Source organism: Anguilla rostrata, chromosome 4, assembly GCF_018555375.3.
Source record: "Anguilla rostrata isolate EN2019 chromosome 4, ASM1855537v3, whole genome shotgun sequence".
NCBI classification, from domain to species: domain Eukaryota; kingdom Metazoa; phylum Chordata; class Actinopteri; order Anguilliformes; family Anguillidae; genus Anguilla; species Anguilla rostrata.
The window spans coordinates 60067121-60082659 of record NC_057936.1 but is presented as its reverse complement, the minus strand read 5'-3'; the positions used below and the strand labels follow the sequence as shown (position 1 = coordinate 60082659).

At 42.1% G+C, this 15539-nt stretch overlaps 2 protein-coding genes across 2 annotated transcripts in view; one reads left to right on the top strand and one right to left on the bottom strand.

Moving 5' to 3' along the window:
- Positions 1 to 4054, top strand: part of LOC135253853 (excitatory amino acid transporter 5-like) — a 27384-nt gene extending 23330 nt beyond the window's left edge. Inside the window, exons 9-11 of the mRNA XM_064333661.1 lie at positions 1280 to 1414; positions 1800 to 1899; positions 2722 to 4054. Coding sequence (XP_064189731.1) covers positions 1280 to 1414; positions 1800 to 1899; positions 2722 to 2982 — 496 coding nt within the window. The 3' untranslated portion in view covers positions 2983 to 4054. The remainder of the gene's footprint in view (positions 1 to 1279; positions 1415 to 1799; positions 1900 to 2721) is intronic.
- podn (podocan) lies at positions 3675 to 15539 on the bottom strand. The gene is made up of 10 exons (XM_064333660.1): positions 15384 to 15539; positions 12927 to 13326; positions 12670 to 12763; positions 12373 to 12437; positions 11734 to 11843; positions 11473 to 11629; positions 11007 to 11122; positions 9916 to 10573; positions 8942 to 9090; positions 3675 to 6893 (listed from the first exon to the last, which is right to left on the bottom strand). The coding sequence occupies exons 2-10, from the start codon at positions 13194 to 13196 to the stop codon at positions 6728 to 6730; spliced, it is 1785 nt and encodes a 594-aa protein (XP_064189730.1). The 5' UTR covers positions 13197 to 13326; positions 15384 to 15539; the 3' UTR covers positions 3675 to 6727.

Sequence of the window (15539 nt, the reverse complement as noted above, 5' to 3'; positions counted from 1 at the left end):
ACACTTCTCCATATGTGACCTTGCATTCTCCAGTTCTACATCGTTATGATACATGGTAGTGTATGACATGGCAGTGTCATGACAGCTGAACTTAAATCTTTATTGAAAGGGAACATTTAGAAGAAATGTGAATATTTGATGAGTTGCCAGTTATTCAGGTTAAACCAACAAAATGGTTTAAAATTTCTATGAGATGGTTTCTGCCCTGTCTAGCTAGGTGACTTTTCTAAGTCATATCACTGCTCCAGTAATGACACTTTGAATAGCAGAGATAACTTTTTGATCTTCACATTACTCGTTAAATCAAGCTGTACAATATAGTGTGTTACGTTGACTCTCAGTGACACGCCCACGCTCCTTATCGCCATGTCAAAATGCAGTTAAAGCAGAGAAGGCAGTGAGCGATGACGGCCGTTTCGTGAAGGTCCGCTGTGCTGTGCAGCTGCACACAGCAAGCTGCGCGTCAGCAACAGATTCATTCCAGGAGTCCAAGGGAGTGCAGGAACGAAACTGCAACCATGTGATTTTAATCATTCCGACTACTGAACCGCGTCCAGCAAGAATCTGTCCAGCGAAAATATTTGAACAGACGATCATTTCCAAGAGATGCGTCGAGACGTATTGTGAAAACCGCTCGATGAAGAACAGCACCGGACCAAACAAGGCCCTTTAACTTGGAGATGTGCCCGTTGTCCAAAATTCACCGGCGTCGACATATTTACAGTTATGACAGCGTTCAAGCACAGCGTCCTCACAAACCGAAGCTGTCCTGTAATCCCTCTGTGAAAGGATCCATGTGACCCGAATAAATCATCTCTCCTAGTCACGGCAGATTCATCTGTTCTCCCCCCCCCCCCCATCTGACGTTGTTTGCGGTGCGGTTCCATCTGTGCCTTTTTCCCCCTCAGTCCAGGACAGTACGAATGCCACGGAGCAATGAAATGGCCTCTGGCACAGAGAAGCCTGGATTTCACAAGGCTTGTTTGTTTGTTTCAGAGGCCGGTTTTTTTTTTTTTTTTTTTTTTGCAACCCTTTTGATCTGTATTAAGTGACTCTTTGCCACCACCGTTCATGCCCATCGCAGGCATACAGTGGCATCGCAGGTAAACAGTTCAATGGGAACTGTGGAGTCGAATAATTTTTAACATTGCTTTATTTAGGTGTGCTAATTGCTTGGGAGATGTACCTATGGAAATAATCTGGGCTTTACAGGAAAAGGAACTGGTTTGTAAAAACTGAGTGGTGTTGATTTATTTATTTATTTTTTCAACATTCCCAGTATTACAGCCACTGCAGCCAGTATTGGTGCTGCAGGGATTCCACAGGCTGGATTGGTTACTATGGTGATTGTATTAACATCTGTCGGATTACCAACTGATGACATCACTCTCATCATTGCCGTGGACTGGGCACTGTAAGTAAATTCAAAATGGTTCATCACACAGACTCATTTTATTGGCAGGATACCACTGTCGCAGTAAACATCACTTCTGTCTGATTTTCTTTAATCAGGATTTCTTACTTAAAGTGAGTCTGGGTTGCTGTTAGCCTTTGCATTGCACTATAACATTTTTTAAAGCAAATGCAACCCAATAAAAATGCAAAGACACAATAAATAACGTGTCCTTTAGCCCTGACCCATAATGGCAGTAAACATTCTGCAAGCACTGCACACAGCTATGGTTGGTGAGTGTTGCTGTTAGTTTATGGAGGTCTCAGCCAAATGACCTAGAAATGCACCTAAAAACTGAGCAGAAATACTGGATATATGACAAGCAATTTATTTGTGTCTCATCCAGAGATAGATTCAGGACCATGGTCAATGTGATGGGGGATGCCTTGGCCACAGGCATCATGGCCCATATCTGCAGAAAGGACTTTGTCAAGGAAGGAGAAGGGGTGAGTAGTCTTACTGTACCTTCCATAGCAATGAATACCTTGCAAGACCATCCAATACTAAACAATATTCAAAAATTCTATGTCATTTTTTAAAATTATTATTCAGTTTGCCTCGATTATTCACACAAGCGTGTTGACAAGGACTAAGATAATTAATAAATTATTGTTTGGTAAACAAAAAATTATTAATTATCTTAGTTCAGTATTATATACTATACAGGTTCTCGTGTGTTCCATTTGTCTTTTAAAATAGTGTTATTTTATTGTACAGCTAATTAATTAAAAAATCCAAAAACCAATCTGTCAAGGACCAGAGCATGTTTACGACCAGTTTTGTCTGGACTACATAATATAAAAGGGAAAGAACGTCTGGCCGTGAGGTTAGAATTCACTTAATGAAGCCCTGTAATAATAGACTGAAAAGAACAGGACACGTCTAATTCTTGGCAAATATGTTTGGAATTGCAGCGCGAAGTTAGTTCAAGAGCCTTTTCCTACCACATAAAGGAATTCTGCTGAACACAGATGATCTAGACCAGGGGATCCGAAACTCAAATCCTGGAGGGCCGCTGTGTCTGCTGGTTTTTGACGTGTTCCTGCACTTAAGTGCTTAGTTTAAGTCATTGATTGGCTAAAGAGTCTGCGCACCAAGGCCATGATTGGCTGCTGATTGAAAGGAAATCACGAAAACCAGCAGAGATTGCGGCCCTCTGGGACTGGAGCTTGAGACCCCTGATCCAGACAGTCATGAAGCTATGCCTGGAGCCCACTGCTCAGCTTCTCCTGGGTTTGTGCCGTGCGTCACCCTTGCTCCTCCCCCAGGTGCCCCTGATCTGCGAAACCAAGCCCATGATCAACATCCAGCAGATCATGGCCTACCAGAACAACGGCGGCTTCCAGCCCCCCCCGCCAGACATAAAGGCAGACAACATCCCCCCCGATGTGAGACGGCTGATGCAGCTGGAGGAGGGCCTGAGGTCGTCTGAGAAGAAGAGGCCCCCGGCTTCGCACAAGCGCGCTGACAAGGACAAGCACAAAGACCACTGTAGCATCGACATGAACGGCCTAGAGACTAATGTGTAGACTGCTCAAGGAGGGCTGGACTACAGCTGATCATGCCGGAGTTAAGATTGTACCCCCATGGGAGAAGATTGGTAAGGTCAAGAAGGTCGTTGGTAAAGTTTTTTTTTTTTTTTTTACAGGGAAGGTTTTGATTCAGATGTGTGAAAAAGTGAATTGTGAGTTTTCGTGGTTTTATGCTGGAATGTGTGCGGTCAGCACATGTGGGTAAATGTCAGCAGAGAGCATCCTGGGAAGGATGGACTCCGCCATGTTTGTGAGAGTAGTTGGCAGCACCAACCAAGAGACTGATGTGCGTCGGCTAACTTCCTGTTTGGACTCAATAGGAGGTGACAAAAGGATGGGTTTCCTGTCAGTGTACAATCTGTGGCCTTAGGGGGGCGCAAAGAACGGATATTCATTCCACTGCAGCCACAGCTGGATGCTATCACTTGCTTTCTCCAGATGCTGCCTGCAGCACCATGTCTTAGGGTCACTGGAACAAATGACCTCCAGTGGCATTGTGGGAGATGTTCCATTCATGCACGCCAGTGGTAAGCTTTTGAGCACAAAAGCACAGACACACATACACACACATGCACCCACGCACACACACACACACACACACACACACGCACGCGCACACACACACCCGTATATTGATTATTGATTCTTTGGGGAAACTTTGTATAAATCTAGGCACCAGGACTCTGGAAAACAGTTCTCATTTTTTAATCAAACAATGATGTATTCAAGTGGAATACCTGCTCTGTTTTTTTTTACTCTTGCTTATTTAATTTGATACATGTGAATTTTATAAGCTTTCTTCAGTCAAGTGTTACTCTTTTGGAACAGCATTCCTGTAATATGAGGCAAAGTGCATTGTGAATCACTAACTCATTGTCAGGTAATCGCTTTCTTGGTAATGGAGGTGGTGTATTGTCTTTGCCGTTATATTGCACTGCTGGTTTTTCTTGATTATATGCTTTCTCCTCATTTCAACATATGGGGCCCATAGTCAGGCTTCCATCCATGTCCGTACGCAAAAAAAAAAAAAAAACATTTAGCCATGTATGTCAGAAGCAACTTATACAAATCCACAGATGCTGCTGACCAGCATCTGGTTGAAAAAAACATAATCCATCAGCATACAGCAAAGATGCGTGGCACATGCCGAGATATGACATCATACAGTCAATGGCTCTGAAGCTGTATCATTCATTTGCTGCTACCACCACTTACTACTGCTTAAATAATTAAAGGCGTGATCTGTAATTCAGATGATATAATTTAAACTACTATCATTTCATTTGCTAAGGGGAGGGGTGTATGAGCCCCTGAACATCCCCTCATGCATTCTTCTGCCTTAAAGAATAAAAGGGAGGGCAGTGGCATTACTGGGGACCCCTGGTATCAGGGTACCCCACGAGTGCAGAAAAGGAATATGAATATGAAGATAGTTGTGCCATGCCCACTCTGTACAGCCAGCGGTGTACACAGTATATACATTTATATGAAGCAAAGGTACGTTGTTGATTTTTTTTCAATGCTAATTATTGCATTATTTACTTTGCTACATTTGTCAACTAAGAATACTTTTTTCCAATTAAATTTCAAAATACGTACTTGTACGTAAAATTGTATCTGTTAAAATAAATTACTTGTGATGGAAATGCACTGTGTATGGAACTGTGGTGTATGCATTTTTTTTTACATGTATCAATGGCCTGGTTGCTGTATTGAGTTATGTTGCTATATCTCCTTGAAGAAAGCTATCATGTAAGCATTGGACATAGACATGCAGTAATCTGGGAACTTTAGCTGTACCATGGAATTAAAGCATTACAATACAACGATCATTTGGCCGGTCTCTACCCTAGTATTTGCATTCATTTACACTGTCATTTCTGTCCCAATTATGTTATTTTGTAGATAAGAAAGTGCTATCCTGTCATAGAAAAAAAAGAGATGATTCTGTTTCTTTTCTGTCCCCAGCCTTGACTTCCATCGCTCAAATTAATATACTGCTGTAAGCAAAAAATTGAAGGGAAACCTTTGAGGTTTTTTTTTTTTATGTTGATCTTATTAAAATGAAATGACTGTGAAAGGTGGGAATGAAAGGCCTAGCGGCGAACGGATTTGTGTCAGGTTGACTTAGCAAGATCAAAACTGAATGACGTTCTAAACAAAGTAATCCCGTCGCTGCAAACTAAATTGAAAAACACAATACATGGAACTCAAAAGGACTGAACAAATCGCATTAACAGTTCCAATAACAATTGCAAAAAAAAAAAGCAAAGCTCCAAAAGACTGCAAAAAAAATAACTCAAAATCCATTGACCTTGACACTTCAGGACAAGGGTGCTTGTACAGACTGAAATTATCCGGTGCCACTTAGTTTTGAACACTGACCAAACTATGTGGAAAGATTTATTGTAAAAGGACAGGAATGTATCCCATGAGGGGAAATGCTTTGTGCTTGACTCACCACTGTCCCAAATTATTTATTTTTTTTGTTTACCACCCCAAATCTATTTTTCCATTTATAAAATAATTTTATATTTATAATTTATCATGAAGATTTTAGCAACCTTTTCTTAATTAAACGTTTGGGATTCATGTTATTTTAATTATTTGAACATCTCACCAGATTGATATTCCAAATATTCATTGCTGTGCAACAGATTTTACTAGTAATTGCAATGGCGCAATACACAAAAATACATTTGTCTGGTGCATAATTGTGACTTTTGCAGCATGAGTATTTACAAATTGCATTAAAATGCACATAAACCTTATCTTGCTTTGTAAAAAATTAGACTGAACACAGAATATGAAATTTGCAACACAGAAGAAGCTCCTGAGAAGGGTTGAAAAAGAGTTTGTTGCCTCACAAGCAGTTTGTCTGCCAAGTAGACTGAAGCCAAAATGAAAAAGCAGACAGGCTAGCAGTAATATGTTGCTCTTTTTGCATGGGTTCTGTCGTGGCGTGGAGAGAATGACATCAAAGATATCTCTATATGTATAAGACATCAGTCCTCAGAGACGTCCCTCAGCAGCAGTCCCCAATTGTCCAATCGTTATCTGACGTCTCAGGCTGTGAAACACAGTGGGATCCCAGGGGTCAGACTCTTTGAGGCATCCACACATCACTCATTTTCCCTACCCCAGGTCATGTGACATCAGCTGTCTTGTTCTTCCTCCTTTGATTGTCATAGTTCTGACTTTGCGTTGATGAGCTCCAGGGTTCCATTCAAGCATCTGAGTTCCGCTGTGCTCTGGAACCCAGTGACCGGGCAGTGGTGTTTTTCAAGCTGGCTTGTGGAAACACACAGTTATGCGAGCATGAAGACATTTAATAGCAGCTGTAAGCCAAGAAAACACTTATCTGGTATCCCGCACCAAATAGATTTCTGACTTTCACTTCACAAATGCATTCCCTTAAGTGTGCTTAGTGGGCTCATTTGATTCTGCCTTCATAGACAAACTCACATCACCAACAAAAAAAAAAGATGTTACATTCCTTTTCAGTTCTGAATTTCATCACATTTCCATCTTGAATTTCAAAATAAGTAGCAAAAATCTCAAATTTTTGCATGTGTAAACAAATGGGGTAAGGGTTTTAAATATAAGGGGTTTGTTTTCTTGTTTGTTTGTTTGTTTGTTTCCGAAACCATTCACAGAGAAAGGATGAGCAGGTCTGGGGCAGTGAGTGCAACAGGTTGTTTGGCCACCGGTCACTTTAATAGCTCTGGTTCTTTTGATGGTCTTACTGACCATCTTCCTCTATTTCTTCCTCTTCCTCATCCGTCTCCTCCTCCAAGTCATCTTCATGGGTGGGTCTGGTGGAAGTTGGACCAACATCTAGCACTTGCAGGTTCATTAAGTGAGAGAAGGCGCTCTCTACTACTGCATTCGCAGACAGCCGGTTATACCTGTTGCAGGGAGAGATGGCACAATCAACTCAATCTGAACATAAACATGATGAGGTAACATAGCCCCCAGAGCCTAATGCTGCCCAGCACAGTATCTACTACAGCACAAAGCCAATATCATCATGTCAGAGGGGATGTTAATGTGCTATACCCACAAATCATCCAGGTTGGCCTTTTGATAAAATTAAGTGAGAAAATTAAATGAAACATACTCCCACGATGGCATATTCATTGCCCATGGTGGCCTATTCATTTCCTAATAGCCTGACATGTTCAAAACTGTGAGCTTATCAGGGTCTTTGCAAATTGGAAAAGTGCATCGTTTCAATTCACTGCCCACCTCTAGAATTAATTTGCAGACCTGTCTTGACTCTTTCCAAAGTAGAATATTTGAGAAACAAAATTTGTAAAATGATGCAGCAGCTAAATGGCACCACAGTTTGATTAGTGCCATTACCCCATGCTCCCCCAGCCAAGAGGATAGGTTCTTTCCTTTTGCACAAAAGAACAAAAAAGCTTCTAATACTTCACTGGCCCATAGCCAGAAGTTGTAGTTTAACAAAATACATTTTTCAGATAACACCACAGCTGTATGAGAGAGCCCATGATAAGAAACTAATAGCACTATTTGCCATGCAAGCGCTGTGAGTTAACCCAAAACAGAGCCAAGTAAATTCATAAGCAAAACAAAGATAATTATTCTCCAATAATAGCAACCAAAAAGTAAATAATCCTTTGAACATCAAAAAGTCTACTTTTAAACACGGTATAACAGATTGCAGAGGCCATACTTAGCCTCGCCACCAACACCAACAATAAAGGAAAAGTCTCAGTACTTGTATCTCACATACCACAGGCCTAGCATAATACACCAGGAATTGGCCCAGAGAGACCCTTATCTTTCCAAAAAGAAACAGAAGTTTGCCAGAAGTTCTGAATCTAGAGTCCAAAAATGATGTTCGTTTCAAGGCCCACTTTGTCTGGCAAATCGAGTCCTATTGGAATGGCCTTAGTAGTTGCACATTGGGAAGACGATGCCAGTATAATTCAAGACTTCTCAGTATAAAATAAAACTGACAAAGGTATACATTCTTTCCTTAGATTCGCCCTTGAGTATGACTTAAAGAGTACCATGTTTTTGACATCACCATCAGACTGGACGAGTCGTAAATTCCATCCACAGAAAACCTATGGAATGCAGCACAATACTGCATTCCAACAGCAACCATCCACAAATTTTACAATAAAACAAAACAAAGGGTACATTTTTAAAGCTATGAAGGAACTAAATGAAGAACAACTGTGAACTGACTGGGGACATAAAGCAACAAGTTAAAAGAATTTACCATTTCAAAATTCCTGAGATGGCCTATCAGCCTGCAAAAAAAATTCAAAACACTGCCGTGGTTTTCAAGTGAAATCATATACTGTTATAGTTTACCATAACCACATTTCAGTCTGGAGAGCTCACATTATTGAAGACATGTTTGTGCGATCATACAAAAACCAGTCACAACAATACTTCTGACATAAATGAAAATTACAGGTGTGCAAGTTTTTTTTACACACCCCCATTCCAGCAAGAAATAATGTTATCGTCAGTACATAAATGCGCTGTGTCTGCAATTCATATGTTGCATGCCAAAACAAAAAAACTTATATACTAAGTACTAAGTAAATTATACTAAGTACTAAGTACTAACAACCAGCCGCTGTATGAGTTCCTGACATAGAAATGCACTGATTAAAACTCCAGGCAAAAACACATTAGCTTATCTGTATATGTAATTTTTTTGTTTCCTTAGTAAAAAGCTATCATTTGTTGATTTAATCAACCGAATTCTTTTATCTAAACCTAATACCTTGTTAGTAGATTGCACTGCGGATTGTCTCAAAGTAATAACAAGCATTAAAAAAACAAACAGAAGAGTTCAGGAGTTCAGTTTAATTTATCAAAAAAAAAAACTAAACAAATTCAAGAAGGAGTGTTGTCTTTATGACCATATCGGCCCTTCGGTGAGAGGACACAGGCGTTGTGCGGGACTGACCTGAGGAAGATCCCCTTAATGTTGGGCGTGCTCTCAAATGCGCTTGCTGGGACACTGCTGATGCGGTTACTCTGCAGGTAAAGATACTCCAAGGTCTCCGGCAGGTCGACGGGCACGTGAGACAGCTGATTCCCCGAGAGATCCAACACCTGTATGGACAAACAGCCTTTAGCAGGGAGGAATATAGAGATCCAACACCTGTATGAACAAACAACCTTTAACAGGGAGGAACACAGAGATCCAACACCTGTATGACCAAACAACCTTTAACAGGGAGGAACATAGAGATCCAACACCTGTATGAACAAACAACCTTTAACAGGGAGGAACACAGAGATCCAACACCTGTATGAACAAACAACCTTTAACAGGGAGGAACACAGAGATCCAACACCTGTATGAACAAACAAGGAGGAACATAGAGATCCAACATCTGTATGGACAAACAGCCTTTTAGCAGGGAGACAAAACAATAACACACTTTATTGCTGATCAGACTCTTTGATATTGAGCCCTACCATGACCACAACATGGATAAGGGCCGAGCACAGCTGGGCTCCTTATTTCGCCACACACCATACACCAGCCAGAGAACAGTCCCACGTTCAACTGGATATGAGCATGTGGTATGTTACACCTAATATAAATGATAAAAGTTTTCTAAGATGAATATGGTCAAACTGAAATGCTTTATAATCTCCCCTAAGATTTATTTAATTTTTTTTCTAAAATTATTTATTGCTACGTTTTGCAGAGGGACGGGTTTGAATAATGAAAGAGATAATATCCTGGACACAGTTTTGCATTCCCAAGTTAAATTTATAGGCTGCATGACAGAGAATATCATCACCAGGTGAACCATAAAAGCTTTCGTCCTCAGCAGCCGTGCTGACTTCTGAATGTGCATGAGACACCTCTTTATGCTATGAGCGATTCTAAATAAACAAATTGGAGCCAGACCTCATCCCACTTACGGTAAGAGAACTTAGCCCCTGCCAGGCGCCCTGGTAGAAGGAGCTGAGTTTCAGTTGGTTGTTGCTGAGGTTGATCTCGCGCAGCTTGCTCATGCTCCCCAGTGCGCCGTCGGAGATGGAGTTCAGCTGGTTGTCCTTCACCTTGAGCACCTGGAGGCTCTTTGGCAGGCCCACGGGAAGGACGTGCAGGCTGTTTCCGGACAGGTCCAGGGACTCCAGCAGGCGGAGTTTACGGAAGGCCTCCTTGTGCATGCGGGGGCTGGTGATCTTGTTGTAGCTGAGGTTGAGCTCAGTCAGGGTGTAAAGCAAGGCCAGGTCGTTGCGGTTGATCTCGGAGATGAGGTTGTGCAGGAGCATGAGGGTCTTGGCGCGACGGGGCAGCCCCCGTGGGACTCTCTCCAGCAGGTTGTTGTACATGTGCAGGGTGTGTAGTTTCTTCAGGCCCTGGAATGCCATGTGGTGGATGTTACGCGAGCGCAGCTTGTTGTTGTGCAGAAGCAGATACTCCAGGTTCCTTACGGGGGTGAGGACATCCGCCGCGATGCTGTGGATGGAGTTCTTCTCCAGGTGGAGCAGCACCAGGCCGCGGGGGAGGCCCTTGGGCACCGCGCTGAGGTTGTTGTTGGACAAATCCAGGTATTCCAGGCTACTCAGGTGGCTAAGGAGGGGGGGGGAGAAGAGTGAGAGTGAGGGCAACACCCCAGAACTGAAAAAGCACAAGAGGATCTATCAGCAAATTTGTTGGCTTTGAGTGGGCTTCCCCTTGTCCTCTCCCTTGACATCACTCTTTGCTACTCTTTCTGATTACTCAATGGCTTAGTAAGCCATTGTGCACTTTGGAAAAATGAGCATTGCGTTCACCTTCATAAACTTCTAAACTGTGATAGATCTTTGGTCATACTAATTCTTGTTTCCTTTCTTATTGATTATTTGGGGCATTCGTTTAAAATCTGAAAACCTTTATGATAATTCATCATGATTGATGTGATAATAATCACATCAATCAGAAGGAAACACTAAATAGAATAATGTCACATCAGCTCGATGGTTGACGATGAGTAACAATGTTGAATGCTTTTGATAAGTCCCACCTGAAGGTCTCATTGTCCATGCCGTCATTGCTAAGAAGGTTGTTCTGCAGGTACAGTTCTCGCAGCTGGGAAAGACTGCTAAAAGCCTGGTGGGGAATCTTCTCCAGTTTGTTATTCTGCCCACAAGAAGACACCATCAGCAAAGAATGTGCAGAAACCTTGACTTGTTTGATACACATTTTCAAGTTTATATTTTATAAAATGCTCTATGTACTGTACACATATTCCCAGTTTTTTTTTTCATTTTCTCCCGAGATTTGGAATCACCTCAGGTGACTCACCTCAGGTGAGTTCCCAGTGTGCCACTCACGTACACACCGCAGGAGCACTGAAAATGAAGGGTGCACACCTGCAACCCTGCAATCTTCACACAGCCTCGAAAGGAGAGGTATATCTCTCACTGGCACGTGCTTGAACGCACTTACCCCACGCAACCTTCCTAAACTTGTCTTATTGACTAAAATACCTTGAAGTGGAGTCGATAGATAGACGAGGGGAGGTTCTTGGGCACATATCGGAGGAAGTTGCTGGACATGATCAGGATCTCCACGGAGTCAGAGCCATTGAACATGTTCTCAGGGAGCCCAGCGTCCGTCAGTTTGTTGTTATGAAGATATACTGACCTACATTAAGGTGAGAGATTGAGGAAGGCAGGCTGAACATTACTGGCAGAGGAGCAAGGGGACTCCTTCAAATCGTTCTAAATCGAGGAAAATACTGTCCTTACTTCAGACGTGGCTTCTGACCAAAAGTGTTGGGATAGACTTTGGTGAGCTGATTGGCCGCAAAGTCTGCGCTAACCAGAGATGAAGGGAGGAGCCGGGGAGCCGCAGTGAGCTGGGGACACAGCAGAGAGCAGGAACGTGAGGTCACGTTTTTAACGCTCTCCTACGGAACATTATTACGAGCATGAAAACATTATGACAAGGACATTCAGCCCCTAATTGGGTCCATAATTTTCTCTAGAATCTAAAGAATCACTGTTAACAAGAAGGTTTCACTGACACGCACAGGGTCAGCTTTCAAGACTACCGACAATGCTGAGAGGTTCAAGCAATACCGTCGATTCATAATAATCTTTTATCTTGAATCCAGGAAAGCAAAATCCAATAGGCTAAACTGAAAAAAATGTCAAATTAGTTTAGTTAAATGGTTATAAATATCTGGCCATAGGCTGCAGGCACTGCAGCCTTGCTTTAGTAGGTGTGGCCAAAATCAATCCACGTGGTAAATGGATTGAAGTGGTAAGTTCACAGTTTAGTGCAAAAGTAATACCAACCATACAGCTCTGGAGGTAGATATGTGTAGATTTACAGTCTCTGTGCCATGTAATCTGTGAATAGAAATTTGTGACAGAAGAACTCACCTTGTTGTTCGCCAAGTATAAGTAACTCAGTCGATCTAGCATTTCAAATCCCTCGTCCTCAAGCCCTGTTAAATAATACATTTTACAGTTATAATAAATACGAAAGGGGGATAAAATGTATTCTGGTAGCTTGCTGTGGGCATAGTCAGCCAAAATTGTTCAGGGGGTACATCAACTGCACTACAATAACAATTGCCCACTCTTTACACCCTTCATACTCAGTTTCCACTCCCTTTTTAATCTTAGTTCACTTCTAATCTCTCCGTCAGTCTGTCTTGTTCTCCCCCTTCAATTCACCTTGTGAAGTTAGACGGTTGTTCTGCAGGTTGAGTGTCTCCAGCAAGTGGAGTCTGGACAGTTGCTCTACAGTCACTTCCCTGATTTGGTTATTCTGAAACAATGACCAGAGACAATCAGAGTCAAGCAATCGGTAAAATATGAATAGGGTGATACAAATTGCACACTAATGTATTGGCTGTCTATGTACTGGACAGGCTCAACTGCAAGAAAGCACATTAAGTGGTTTGAGCTGTGGTGTGGCCTACGTTGTGTACCTGCAAAGACAGTTGCCGGGTGTTTTCGGACAGATCACCGGGGAACTCGGAGAGATCCACCCCAGCACAGTCCACCGCGCCTTCTGCCTTACAGCTGCAGTCCTCCGGACAGTGAGTCATCTCTGGCTCCACCGTAGAGGGTGTTCTCTCTTCCTCCTCTTCCACCCCGTCTTCCTCCACTTCCTCTTCCCTCCCCACCTGGCAATGCACCAGCGCCCAGCCTACCATTAGCACGCAGAGGGCCTGCAGGAGCCCCGGAGGTCTGGCCATGCTGAGTGGTGGTTCCGCTGATCCGCAAACCTTCCCGACCCGATAGGCCCTGTGCCCTATGGTTTCCCTGGGATTTCCACTTCCGAAACCTTGAGCTCTAGAGCGAGGGCTCCTCTATGCCTGCAGAGGCCTGGGGTGAACAAGAATGGAAAAAAAAAATTTAAGTTTCGTATTTGTTCGGTGCTTGAACATGTCAGTACAAATAATTGCTTTCAGATTTGTTCTTCCTGTGATTTTGTTCTGTGATGTGAGTAGGATCCTCAAGTTAATTGAAAGCAGAACTGTATAAAAAAAGAGAGCAAATTTATTAGTATTGCAAAAAAGGTCTTGCCCATGTTGGGATTATGGTCCCACATGCTTGATGTTTCCACTCCATGATGACTCATTGAGTGTGTGCAGTAACAATTCTTGGAGCTGTCGCTCCAGATTGAGGTTTTATTATACCTCCACATGCAGAAAACTGGAACTATTGTACTCTGGGAATGAGAAGAGAGACTTCAGTTCAATATGCCTTTCTGTCTGTCATCTTTTTCCACGGTTGGAATAGCTATTCAGCTATTTAGTCAGCCAATGTTTAAAACTTGCTACATTAATTTATTTCAAAACATTCTGCTTTATATAAAAAAATTCAGCTAACTAACCAATAAAAGTAACCAATTAAAGGAAAATTCTATAATTTACTACGTTTTTCATAAACATCATTCCAGGGTTTATTATCTAATATGTGTAATACATTTGGCTTTATCACTAATCACAATTGTTCACTTGCTATCCTGTCAGACTTCTTCTGGATCAGGTCCAGTATCTTATTTTCCTACAGCACCCAGAACTACTTTCGCCACCCCCCTTTCTTGAGAGATTGACATTGTGACCAGCCAACTAGTAGTACTTACAGTAGCTGAAATGCGAAACTCAATGTCAGCAAGGCAAAAACTCTGACTTGTTGTCCCCAAGGGGCTGAATAAAAATATATAATACTTAGAGTTGGTTGCTATAGTGAGTTAAGTGAGCCGTGGCAACGTCATCACATGATGTCACGGTGCCTACGGAGTTAAGCAGCGGAAAAGTGAAATACTGCACAAAACAGGTCAGAGTGCTTTTAGGCAGGAATTTTCTTTTAAATCTCACACAGCCCACAGACATGCCTCAAAACAACATGCTGCATACACAAGCACAGCAGTTTGCTTCTCTGCAGGAGTTGGCAAACTAGGATCACATTATCACATCCATCATTTTATGTATTAATGTCACAAAGCAGCACTTTCAGATCTGTGTAATTGGTGTGACAGCAGTACTTACACGGACAAAAAGCAGTAGACTTGTATCTGTTATCACTAGCTATCATTAGCAAAAACATAATATACATTGGTAGAATCCTAAATCGAGTGCCAACTATTGAACGCCAAATAAGTTTAATTATAAGTGATTATAAATTTAGTAAGCCTATATGATTAAAAGTTTGTTAACAGAACGTTAAAGGAGAGCAATGTTTTCTCTGAGATTCTCCCGCAGCAGCAGGGGAAACATTAAAAACAGACTATTTACTTGTCCCAAATTCTTCAGTCAAAGCTGCTCCCCACATATCCTTCAGTGTTCCACTGCTGGACTAAGTGCTTGTGACTATGCGCGACTATCATCTGTCCCCTTCAGTGACCTCGCTGAGGCATGCACACAGAACATACATGCACACATAATCACGTCAGAGCTCCCCGTCACACGCTGACCGCCTACAGCACACATGCCTTTACTCTAGCCCTCTTTTGACCCATCTCACAACTGCGTAACTGCGTGACTGCCGTCACGTGCCATAAGCCAAGGGATCGAATGAACAACAACTGAAGCAGGAGCTTTAAATTTAATGTTATGTTTTCACCCACCGTTCAAGCATGAGTGTGTGTGTGTGTGTGTGTGTGTGTGTGAGCGAATCTATTGCCAAAAATGGAATGGAATCAACTAGAGGACCAATTTGTGCATTATGTTGTGTGACTTGGAACATAACAAGATCAAAGCTCATATTAAATTGCTGTATTGTCCAATTTCCAAAAGCAGTCATATCCATGTCCTGTGTAGTAATAAGTCAATCACATGTTTTCCACACAGGGTGAAACAGAAAGTGTCATAATGCTGAAGCAGTTGTGAAGTTATATATAAATCAAATCTTAAATAAAGAAAGCATTTTTTTTTTACCTTCTATGAGGTTGGTGCTGAGTAGGAAGATAAAATGTGACCTCCAATCTCATGAAAAACAATCCCATTACTGGAGAGGAATAAGTGGTTAAGTATCACTACGACAGCAAGAATCCTTCCAGATGTAAGAGTGGGTGGGAGAACTACAGCACTGTG